At 41.4% G+C, this 13,195-nt stretch overlaps 1 protein-coding gene across 6 annotated transcripts in view; it reads right to left on the bottom strand.

Moving 5' to 3' along the window:
- myocd (myocardin) overlaps positions 1–13,195 on the bottom strand; it is a 62,706-nt gene that overhangs the window by 5,074 nt on the left and 44,437 nt on the right. For 3 of the 6 annotated variants that reach the window (XM_077245702.1, XM_077245703.1, XM_077245722.1), the window contains exons 11-13: positions 12,297–12,437; positions 7,879–8,004; positions 5,057–5,114 (exon numbers count right to left, since the gene is read on the bottom strand). In XM_077245702.1, coding sequence (XP_077101817.1) covers positions 5,057–5,114; positions 7,879–8,004; positions 12,297–12,437 — 325 coding nt within the window. The remainder of the gene's footprint in view (positions 1–5,056; positions 5,115–7,878; positions 8,005–12,296; positions 12,438–13,195) is intronic. The other 3 variants (XM_077245729.1, XM_077245737.1, XM_077245713.1) reach the window with 2 other exon arrangements.

Raw genomic sequence — 13,195 nt, 5'->3', positions numbered from 1 at the left:
ACACTAACTCAACATCTGAGTGTGTGAAACACTAACTCAACACCGGCTCAACATCTGAGTGTAAGAAACACTAACTCAACATCTGAGTGTGTGAAACACTAACTCAACATCTGAGTGTGTGAAACACTAACTCAACATCTGAGTGTGTGAAACACTAACTCAACATCTGAGTGTGTGAAACACTAACTCAACAGTAACTCAACATCTGAGTGTGTGAAACACTAACTCAACATCTGAGTGTAAGAAACACTAACTCAACATCTGAGTGTAAGAAACACTAACTCAACATCTGAGTGTAAGAAACACTAACTCAACATCTGAGTGTAAGAAACACTAACTCAACATCTGAGTGTGTGAAACACTAACTCAACATCTGAGTGTAAGAAACACTAACTCAACATCTGAGTGTAAGAAACACTAACTCAACATCTGAGTGTAAGAAACACTAACTCAACATCTGAGTGTAAGAAACACTAACTCAACATCTGAGTGTAAGAAACACTAACTCAACATCTGAGTGTAAGAAACACTAACTCAACATCTGAGTGTAAGAAACACTAACTCAACATCTGAGTGTGAGAAACACTAACTCAACATCTGAGTGTGAGAAACACTAACTCAACATCTGAGTGTGTGAAACTCTAACTCAACATCTGAGTGTGAGAAACACTAACTCAACATCTGAGTGTCAGAAACACTAACTCAACATCTGAGTGTGTGAAACACTAACTCAACATCTGAGTGTGTGAAACACTAACTCAACATCTGAGTGTGTGAAACACTAACTCAACATCTGAGTGTGTGAAACACTAACTCAACATCTGAGTGTGTGAAACACTAACTCAACATCTGAGTGTAAGAAACACTAACTCAACATCTGAGTGTGTGAAACACTAACTCAACATCTGAGTGTGTGAAACACAAACTCAACATCTGAGTGTGTGAAACACTAACTCAACATCAGCTCAACATCTGAGGGTGTGAAACACTAACTCAACATCTGAGTGTGTGAAACACTAACTCAACATCTGAGTGTGTGAAACACTAACTCAACATCTGAGTGTGTGAAACACGAACTCAACAGTAACTCAACATCTGAGTGTGTGAAACACTAACTCAACACCGGCACAACATCTGAGTGTGTGAAACACTAACTCAACATCTGAGTGTGTGAAACACTAACTCAACATCTGAGTGTGTGAAACACTAACTCAACAGTAACTCAACATCTGAGTGTGTGAAACACTAACTCAACACCGGCACAACATCTGAGTGTGTGAAACACTAACTCAGCACCGGCTCCACATCTGAGTGTGTGAACACTAACTCAACATCTGAGTGTGTGAGACACTAACTCAACACCGGCTCCACATCTGAGTGTAAGAAACACTAACTCAACATCTGAGTTTGTGAAACACTAACTCAACACCGGCTCCACATCTGAGTGTAAGAAACACTAACTCAACATCTGAGTGTGTGAAACACTAACTCAACATCTGAGTGTGTGAAACACTTACTCAACATCTGAGTGTGTGAAACACTAACTCAACACCGGCACAACATCTGAGTGTAAGAAACACGAGCTCAACATCTGAGTGTGTGAAACACTAACTCAACATCTGAGTGTGTGAAACACTAACTCAACATCTGAGTGTGTGAAACTCTAACTCAACATTTGAGTGTGTGAAACACTAACTCAACATCTGAGTGTGTGAAACACTAACTCAACATCTGAGTGTGTGAAACACTAACTCAACATCTGAGTGTGTGAAACACTAACTCAACATCTGAGTGTGTGAAACACTAACTCAACACCGGCACACCATCTGAGTGTGTGAAACACTAACTCAACATCTGAGTGTGTGAAACACTAACTCAACACTAACTCAACATCTGAGTGTGTGAAACACTAACTCAACACTAACTCAACATCTGAGTGTGTGAAACACTAACTCAACACCGGCACAACATCTGAGTGTGTGAAACACTAACTCAGCACCGGCACAACATCTGAGTGTGTGAAACACTAACTCAGCACCGGCACAACATCTGAGTGTGTGAACACTAACTCAACATCTGAGTGTGTGAAACACTAACTCAACACCGGCACAACATCTGAGTGTGTGAAACACTAACTCAACATCTGAGTGTGTGAAACACTAACTCAACATCTGAGTGTGTGAAACACTAACTCAACATCTGAGTGTGTGAAACACTAACTCAACATATGAGTGTGAGAAACACTAACTCAACATCTGAGTGTGTGAAACACTAACTCAACATCTGAGTGTAAGAAACACTAACTCAACATCTGAGTGTAAGAAACACTAACTCAACATCTGAGTGTGAGAAACACTAACTCAACATCTGAGTGTAAGAAACACTAACTCAACATCTGAGTGTAAGAAACACTAACTCAACATCTGAGTGTAAGAAACACTAACTCAACATCTGAGTGTGAGAAACACTAACTCAACATCTGAGTGTGAGAAACACTAACTCAACATCTGAGTGTGTGAAACTCTAACTCAACATCTGAGTGTGAGAAACACTAACTCAACATCTGAGTGTCAGAAACACTAACTCAACATCTGAGTGTGTGAAACACTAACTCAACATCTGAGTGTGTGAAACACTAACTCAACATCTGAGTGTGTGAAACACTAACTCAACATCTGAGTGTGTGAAACACTAACTCAACACCGGCTCAACATCTGAGTGTAAGAAACACTAACTCAACATCTGAGTGTGTGAAACACTAACTCAACATCTGAGTGTGTGAAACACTAACTCAACATCTGAGTGTGTGAAACACTAACTCAACATCTGAGTGTGTGAAACACTAACTCAACAGTAACTCAACATCTGAGTGTGTGAAACACTAACTCAACATCTGAGTGTAAGAAACACTAACTCAACATCTGAGTGTAAGAAACACTAACTCAACATCTGAGTGTAAGAAACACTAACTCAACATCTGAGTGTAAGAAACACTAACTCAACATCTGAGTGTGTGAAACACTAACTCAACATCTGAGTGTAAGAAACACTAACTCAACATCTGAGTGTAAGAAACACTAACTCAACATCTGAGTGTAAGAAACACTAACTCAACATCTGAGTGTAAGAAACACTAACTCAACATCTGAGTGTGAGAAACACTAACTCAACATCTGAGTGTAAGAAACACTAACTCAACATCTGAGTGTGAGAAACACTAACTCAACATCTGAGTGTGAGAAACACTAACTCAACATCTGAGTGTGTGAAACTCTAACTCAACATCTGAGTGTGAGAAACACTAACTCAACATCTGAGTGTCAGAAACACTAACTCAACATCTGAGTGTCAGAAACACTAACTCAACATCTGAGTGTGTGAAACACTAACTCAACATCTGAGTGTGTGAAACACTAACTCAACATCTGAGTGTGTGAAACACTAACTCAACATCTGAGTGTGTGAAACACTAACTCAACATCTGAGTGTGTGAAACACTAACTCAACATCTGAGTGTAAGAAACACTAACTCAACATCTGAGTGTGTGAAACACTAACTCAACATCTGAGTGTGTGAAACACTAACTCAACATCTGAGTGTGTGAAACACTAACTCAACATCAGCTCAACATCTGAGGGTGTGAAACACTAACTCAACATCTGAGTGTGTGAAACACTAACTCAACATCAGCTCAACATCTGAGTGTGTGAAACACTAACTCAACATCTGAGTGTGTGAAACACTAACTCAACAGTAACTCAACATCTGAGTGTGTGAAACACTAACTCAACACCGGCACAACATCTGAGTGTGTGAAACACTAACTCAACATCTGAGTGTGTGAAACACTAACTCAACAGTAACTCAACATCTGAGTGTGTGAAACACTAACTCAACACCGGCACAACATCTGAGTGTGTGAAACACTAACTCAGCACCGGCTCCACATCTGAGTGTGTGAGACACTAACTCAACACCGGCTCCACATCTGAGTGTAAGAAACACTAACTCAACATCTGAGTTTGTGAAACACTAACTCAACACCGGCTCCACATCTGAGTGTAAGAAACACTAACTCAACATCTGAGTGTGTGAAACACTAACTCAACATCTGAGTGTGTGAAACACTTACTCAACATCTGAGTGTGTGAAACACTAACTCAACACCGGCACAACATCTGAGTGTAAGAAACACGAGCTCAACATCTGAGTGTGTGAAACACTAACTCAACATCTGAGTGTGTGAAACACTAACTCAACATCAGCTCAACATCTGAGTGTAAGAAACACTAACTCAACATCTGAGTGTGTGAAACACTAACTCAACATCTGAGTGTGTGAAACACTAACTCAACATCTGAGTGTGTGAAACACTAACTCAACATCTGAGTGTGTGAAACACTAACTCAACATCTGAGTGTGTGAAACACTAACTCAACATCTGAGTGTGTGAAACACTAACTCAACATCTGAGTGTGTGAAACACTAACTCAACATCTGAGTGTGTGAAACTCTAACTCAACATTTGAGTGTGTGAAACACTAACTCAACATCTGAGTGTGTGAAACACTAACTCAACATCTGAGTGTGTGAAACACTAACTCAACATCTGAGTGTGTGAAACACTAACTCAACATCAGAGTGTGTGAAACACTAACTCAACACCGGCACACCATCTGAGTGTGTGAAACACTAACTCAACATCTGAGTGTGTGAAACACTAACTCAACACTAACTCAACATCTGAGTGTGTGAAACACTAACTCAACATCTGAGTGTGTGAAACACTAACTCAACACTAACTCAACATCTGAGTGTGTGAAACACTAACTCAACACTAACTCAACATCTGAGTGTGTGAAACACTAACTCAACACCGGCACAACATCTGAGTGTGTGAAACACTAACTCAGCACCGGCACAACATCTGAGTGTGTGAAACACTAACTCAGCACCGGCACAACATCTGAGTGTGTGAACACTAACTCAACATCTGAGTGTGTGAAACACTAACTCAACACTAACTCAACATCTGAGTGTGTGAATGAGACTGACCTCCGCTCTCGATGAGGACGTCCAGGAGCTCGTCCATCTGCTGGCTGCGCACCATCTGCTGCAACACACACACACCGGGTCAGTGATCCACGCTTTCAGCACACCCGTCAGACGCTCAACGCCTGTTCTGTGGAAGCTTGTTTACGCCACGCCATGAAAAACTATAGAAAACTAATCGTGACATTTTATCTCACAATTCTGAGTTTTCCACCATCACAATTCTAATTATCTCTTAACTCGGAAATAAAGTCAGAAATTATAAAAAATGAAGTCAGGATTTAGAGTAACAAAGTCAGGATTTAGAGAAAGTCAGAATTACAAGAAATAAAGTCAGGATTTAGATAAATAAAGTCAGGATTTAGAGAAATAAATTCAGAATTTAGAGAAATAAAGTCTGAATTACGAGAAAAAAAGTCAGGATTCAGATAAATAAACTCAGGATTTACAGAATTAAAGTCAGAATTTACAAAAATAAAATCAGGATTTAGAGAAATAAAGTCAGGATTTAGAGAAATAAAGTCAGAGTATCGCGAAATAAAGTCAGGATTTAGAGAAATAAAGTCAGAATTTAGAGAAATAAAGTCAGGATTTAGAGAAATAAAATCAGAATTTAGAGAAATAAACTCAGAATATCGAGAAATAAAGTCAGAATTTAAAGAAATGTTTAAACTCGGAAATGCGAGAAATAAAGTACGAAATATAAACTCAGAATTTCAAGATAAAAGTTAAGTTAAAAAAATATTCTGTGGTGGAAACGAGCTTCCATACGGTTTTGAGAACATTAAATATATGAACAGGTTTTTGTTGTAAAGTGTTGGAAGTGTTGTAGTTACGCTAGCAGATGTTTAGGACAGAAATCACTATAGAGTACAACAGGGAAGCGCAGCACTGTGTTCATTTACACGCGTGCCGGTGTTTTCAGCGTCTCAGAGCGTCTTGATTCACAGAAACACTGCGAATGTCTGCTTGTGCTGCCAGTTTATCGTGCATTTATCGTGGAAAGCGGCATTCGATGGGGTCACTTTATCTAACTGCATTTTTGTGGGCAGAAGTTTACAGCATTCCACCAATATTCCTCCAAAATAAAAGCGTTTGTAAGCGAAGAATTGAAGACATAAATATTAGTATTGTAACTTGTAGTGTAAAATAAAATGATTATAATTTTATTTTACAATACAATTGTAATTTACTGCAGTAATTTTTTTAAACTAGTTCTGGGCAAAATAAAAGTTTATGTTTGCCCTTGAGCGGACACATACACACATAATTACGTCTAAATACCGCCTCGGTAAGTATTCTCTCGGTTCTGTCATAAATTAACAGTTGAGAAAGAAACCGGATGTTTGTCAGTTTATTCAGTCTTAAAGTGACAGTAGACTAATATTCCTGCTGTTGTCTGTGTCATTAATGTTAATAAAACAAAAAAATACAGCATTAACAAAGATGAACCTATTTTTAATAAAAAAATAAATAAAAAAATCCGTGTTATTTTACATTTAGGCCTAATTATTAAATTCTGTACCTGAATACTACTGTTAAAATTTGTAATGTTGTTATATAGTATCCATCTCTGCTTGTAATTTGTGTATTTGTTCTTATTTTATTACTTGACTATTTGTTTTTAATAATGTTTGAACTCTAGGCTAGTAGTTTTTGCTGTGGTATCAGCATACTTCAAGTGAGCTTTAAGTAATAAATAAGTTATTTATTATACATTTTCTAAAAAAATATTTTTGCTGATCCGAAAAATGATCCGATCGGTGGCTCAAACACCGTAAATGATCTGAACCGTGAGTTTTGTGATCCGTTACATCACTAGCTAACTGTAAGTGTCAGAGGGGTTTCCCTGAAGCGCGGGACTGTCATGCACGGCTCAGAGAAGCTCTACAGACGCAGCAGAAGCGTGAGTGTGTGTGTGTGTGTGTGTGTGTGTGTGTGTGTGTGTGTGTGTTTGTGTGTGTGTGTGTGTGTACCTGTTTCACAGCCTCCTCATAACACGGGGGTTTACTGAGGGACACAGGACAGTCTGAGCTACAGAAGACAGTGTGTGTGTGTGTGTGTGTGTACCTGTTTCACAGCCTCCTCATAACACGGGGGTTTTACTGAGGGACACAGGACAGTCTGAGCTACAGAAGGCAGAGCTGGATGTGGGAGACTGTGTGTGTGTGTGTGTGTGTGTGTGTGTGTGTGTGTGTGTGTGTGTGTGTGTGTGTGTGTGTGTGTGTGTGTGTGTGTGTGTGTGTGTGTGTGTGTGTGTGTGTGTGTGTGTGTGTGTGTGTGTTTGTGTGTGTGTGTGTGTGTGTGTACCTGTTTCACAGCCTCCTCATAACACGGGGGTTTACTGAGGGACACAGGACAGTCTGAGCAACAGAAGGCAGAGCTGGATGTGGGAGACTGTGTGTGTGTGTGTGTGTGTGTGTGTGTGTGTGTGTGTGTGTGTGTGTGTGTGTGTGTGTGTGTGTGTGTGTGTGTACCTGTTTCACAGCCTCCTCATAACACGGGGGTTTACTGAGGGACACAGGACAGTCTGAGCTACAGAAGGCAGAGCTGGATGTGGGAGACTGTGTGTGTGTGTGTGTGTGTGTGTGTGTGTGTGTGTGTGTGTGTGTGTGTGTGTGTGTGTGTGTGTGCGTGTGTGTGTGTGCGTGTGTGTGTGTGTACCTGTTTCACAGCCTCCTCATAACACTGGGGTTTACTGAGGGACACAGGACAGTCTGAGCTACAGAAGGCAGAGCTGGATGTGGGAGACTGTGTGTGTGTGTGTGTGTGTGTGTGTGTGTGTGTGTGTGTGTGTGTGTGTGTGTGTGTGTGTGTGTGTGTACCTGTTTCACAGCCTCCTCATAACACGGGGGTTTACTGAGGGACACAGGACAGTCTGAGCTACAGAAGACAGAGCTGGATGTGGGAGACTGGGGCTCGAGGTGCCGGGGAGAGTGAGATCGAGCCTCCTACATGAGGAGACAAGCGTTACACAGGAGCGAGAGGGACACGAGACGCTGTGTGTGTGTGTGTGTGTGTGTGTGTGTGTGTGTGCGGCGGAATCTAGCATAGGATATGCACACACACACACACACACACACCTGTTACTCTACCTGTGCGACTCCACCGAGCAACGACAACAGCTAAGCACTTAAGTACACTTTCCCTTCCCACTTGTACTCTATTTCCATTAATCAACATGTGCTTTCAATACATTACGGTTGTCTCTCGACAACGCACTCTCATCATGCACAGAAGGCAGCGCAACACTGCTAATCTGCGTCCCGTTCTCTCATCCACACACACACCTCTCTCTCTTTCTATGGGTCTATGGAATTGTCAGTCAGCAGTCAATAAAGCTGACTTCATTCCTGCCTTTGCATCTCTTTCAACTCTTAATATCTTGGGCTTGACTGAGACCTGGATCCGTCCAGAAGACTCAGCAACCCCTGCTGCTCTAACAACTTTTCTCTCTCTCACACCCCTCGCCAGTCTGGTAGGGGTGGGGGGACTGGTATTCTCATTTCTAACAATTGGAAATACTCAACTCTCTCTTCTCTATGCAATAACAACTCATTTGAATATCATGCTATTACACTTACAACTCCCTTTAAGATCCAGATTGTAGTCATTTATCGCCCCCCAGGTCAACTGGGAAGCTTTGTTGAGGAGCTGGATGTGCTGCTGTCCTCTTTCCCTGAGGATGGCACTCCACTCGTAGTCTTTGGTGATTTCAACATTCATCTAGAGAGGCCGTATGCTACAGATTTCATCTCTCTCCTAGCCTCATTCGATCTCAAACGGCTCATCACCACAGGTACTCACAAGTCAAGCAACCAACTGGACCTGGTCTACACACGCAACTGCATCACTGACAACATTTTGGTGAAACCTCTCCATGTTTCAGATCATTTCCTCATTACTTTCATTCTACAACTCACTACCCACACTCCACCAACTCCCCTACCTGTTACCTTCAGACGAAACCTGCGCTCACTTTCTCCTTCCCATCTTTCCTCTGCTGTGTCATCTTCACTTCCCTCACCCTCACAATTCTCATCTCTAGATGTGAATACCCCAAACGGATACTTTATGCTCCACTTTAACTTCTTCTTTAGACAATATCTGCCCTCTCTCCTCCAGGCCAGCACGCGCTACCCCCTCTAAACCCTGGTTATCTGAGGTTCTTCGTGAACACCGGACCAAACTCAGGGCAATGGAGAGGAAATGGCACAAATCAAAAGATACATCTGACCTGAGTATGTACCAATCTCTGCTCTCTTCCTTTTCTGCTGATGTTCATGCCGCAAAATCTTCATATTTCCACAACAAGATCAACACCGCCTCTAACACACGAACACTTTTCAGGACATTCAACTCTCTCCTCTGTCCACCTCCACCACCACCCATCTCCTCTTTAACTGCTGATGACTTTGCTAACTTCTTCACTAACAAAACAACAACCATTAGCAGTCAGTTCTCTCCTCCACACACACAGGAACCTAGGTCAACCTCTCCCACTGCCAATAACCACCTCTCCTCCTTCTCTCCACTAACCGAGGAAGAAGTATCTAACCTTCTCCTCTCCAGTCATTCTACCACCTGCCCTCTAGACCCCATCCCCTCACACCTTCTACAAGCCATAACTCCCACACTTCTACCAGCACTCACACACATCATCAACTCATCCCTCCATTCTGGCATTTTTCCTACAGCATTTAAGCAGGCTCGGGTAACCCCACCTCTTAAAAAACCAACATTAAACACATCACTTCTAGAGAATTACAGACCTGTCTCTCTCCTACCATTCATTGCAAAAACACTTGAACGAGTTGCTTTCAACCAAGTATCATCTTTCATGTCTCTGAACAACCAGCTGGATGTTAACTAATCTGGCTTCAAGAAAGGGCATTCGACCGAGACCGCATTACTTTCAGTCACAGAAGCCCTGCGGATCGCAAAAGCTGCTTCCAAATCATCAGTTCTCATTCTCCTAGACCTGTTTTCTGCCTTCGACACTGTGAATCATCAGATCCTTCTGTCCACCCTCTCATCACTGGGCATCACTGGAACTTCCCTCCACTGGTTTGAGTCCTATCTCACAGGTAGGTCATTCAGGGTCGCATGGAGAGGCGAGATATCCAAAGCACATCGACTGACCACAGGGGTTCCCCAGGGGTCAGTCCTTGGACCCCTCCTCTTTTCCATTTACACCACATCACTGGGACCCATCATACAGGCACATGGTTTCTCTTACCATTGCTATGCTGATGACACCCAGCTCTACCTCTCATTTCAACCAGACGATCCCACAGTAGCTGCACATATCTCAAGCTGTCTGGCGGACATCTCGGCATGGATGAAGGAACATCACCTGCAGCTCAACCTGGCAAAGACTGAGCTTCTCGTCCTCCCTGCCAATCCGTCTCTACAGCACGACCTCACTATCCAGCTAGACTCATCCTCAATCACCCCATCAAGGTCAGTCAGAAATCTTGGAGTAATCTTTGATGACCAGCTGACCTTCACAGACCACATTACAAAGACAGCTCGATCATTCAGGTTTGCAATGCACAACATCAGGAAGATCAGGCCTTTCCTAACTGAGCATGCAACACAACTTCTTGTCCAGGCCCTGGTTATTTCTAGGCTTGATTACTGCAATGCTCTTCTAGCTGGTCTTCCATCATGTGCAACTAAACCCCTACAAATGATCCAGAATGCTGCTACTCGTCTTGTCTTCAACGAGCCCAAAAGAGCCCACGTCACTACGCTGTTCATCTCCCTGCATTGGCTACCACTCGCTGCTCGAATCAAGTTCAAGGCGCTGACACTTGCTTACAGATTGTCCACCGGCTCAGCTCCGTCCTACTTTCACTCGCTCCTACGGGTCTACATCCCTACCAGAAGCCTACGATCGGCCAAGGAGCGACGGCTCGTGGTGCCATCACAGCGAGGCACTAAATCACTGTCCAGAACATTCTCATTCACGGTTCCATTCTGGTGGAATGACCTACCCACCCTCGTCCGTAATGCAGAATCCCTGACAGCATTCAAAAGACAACTGAAAACTCATCTCTTCCGTGAGCACTTAACATAGAAAAAAAAAAAAAACTTTTTCTTGAAATCTTCGCTTGTCTGGTTTATGCTACTCTGAGCAATGTTTGAACTTTGTATTCTGAGCACTTCTTGTGTTGTTTTTGCCTCTCCATGATGACTCGCTTGGTTTAATCCTCAAATGTAAGTCGCTTTGGATAAAAGCGTCTGCTAAATGACTAAATGTAAAAATGTAAATGTAAATGGATATTCCTCAAGTGGATAGTGTAAACTCTGACCCAATGACAATCAGATTGTGTGAGAATCTTGACCATTGAAAGATGTGCAACAAAACATTGGTCAACCATCTTTAACCCTCTGGCACTTTTCGCATGTGGGTCAGAAATGACCGAATTGTTTTATTTTTTTTATTTTAGTTTGATAATGTTTTTTGGTTTGATATTTTGTATTTTTAGGGGATTTATGGCACTAAATTATATTTACGCTGTTTTATAATCCATTTATTCACTTTTTGAGCATAGACCTGAAAATTAAATTACCAACTTAAACTGTGGAAAGTCTTGAATACTTTAGAGCAACAGACTGAAGTTTGATCTCTTTTCAAAGACGACACTTGGCAGATTATTGCTGAAGTGAATAAAGTTTAAAAAAGTGAAAAAAGTACGTTTTTTGTTATGAAAAATTTGCAAAATACAACTTTCAATTTTTACATGAAATCTATCTTTTCATAAAACATTTTTTACTCTAAAACTGCAAGAAAATCAAAATAAATAAATCTAAACAAGTTGTGTTCCAAATTTGATCCTGATATCTCAGTAAATGAGATGTTGTTCGGCTGCAGTTCCAAACGCTTCCACTAGAGGAAACTCTCACTCATTTCCAAACGCTCATTTCTGACGGCGAGGAGCACAAGTGTGAATATTGTTTTCAGGACCATTTAACATTTTCAAATTATGTCCATGATTTTTCTGTGTGACGCACAGCAAGTGCCAAAACCTTTACCAAGTTTTATACCATTTCGATGAAGTATGAAAAAAAGAATGAAAATAGAAAAAACGTACAATTTTTCGGTCAAGAATGAAGAGCACCAACAGACGCCCAGTGTAACTGAGACTTACTGTTGCAGGAGGTGCAGAACAGATTATGTGACGCTTTGACGCGTGACGTTGTGTGTGTGAGTGAGATGAATTACTTCTTCACGTACTTTCTGCTGCAGGTTTGCGCTCTTGTTCTTGGACGAGCCTCTGAGGTTCACGCTGCTCTCTGGACTCGTGTAGAGCGACTGAAGGCTTCTGTGGTCTGATGGATACGAGCAGCTCGACTGACACACGCTTTTCTGCTGTAACTGTGACAGAGAGAGATGATTCAACAGTCAGTCACAAACATGAGTCTGTGATTAGAGCTTAAAACACGTGCCAAGTGCTTTGTATTAATGTCGGTTTTGAAAAACTTTTATCAAGAGATTAAATTTCATGACTCTAAAAAGGTTGTGTGGTGTAATCATGAAGTAAAAACTAATTATATACATGAGTGATTTTAAATAAATAAATACATATTTTTTCAAGCTAAATATTTCGTACAAATATATATAACATTAACACCCATTAAATGCGTGTGTATTTCAGCAGTGGCGTGTAACAGTCACTCCTACTAGCCACTTTGAAGGGTTAAATTTTATATATAATATATGCATTTTTCAATTGTAGTCTTTTAAAAAGGCATCTGAAATAATAAACTAAGTGCAATGTATATTGTTTTTTCTATACATATTGATACTAAATATCAGAAATGCTTCCAATACTAATTTTTCACAGAATAGATACATGATCCCATCTCTCTCATCTCTCCAACAGCGAGTGACACACGAACCCGCCTCTCCTCACTCACTCGCTTCATTTGCTCCGGATCAGAATCAGAATAGGATTAAGATTGGATCGAATCGGATGAATGTTGTTGTTACAGTACTTGAATTTCAGTGTGGGATTGCATGTATTGCGCATAATAATCGCTTCGCTTCAGAAGGCCTTTATTAACCCCCCGGAGCCTGTGGAGCACTTTATGATGGACAGATGCACTTTTATCATGGATAGATGCACTTTTATG

Source organism: Siphateles boraxobius, unplaced genomic scaffold (assembly GCF_051911475.1).
Source record: "Siphateles boraxobius isolate OS27281-9 unplaced genomic scaffold, OSU_SipBor_1 103, whole genome shotgun sequence".
Classification (NCBI taxonomy): Eukaryota; Metazoa; Chordata; class Actinopteri; order Cypriniformes; family Leuciscidae; genus Siphateles; species Siphateles boraxobius.
The sequence above is the reverse complement of the archived record's forward strand: the minus strand, read 5'-3'. Positions and strand labels throughout refer to the sequence as shown.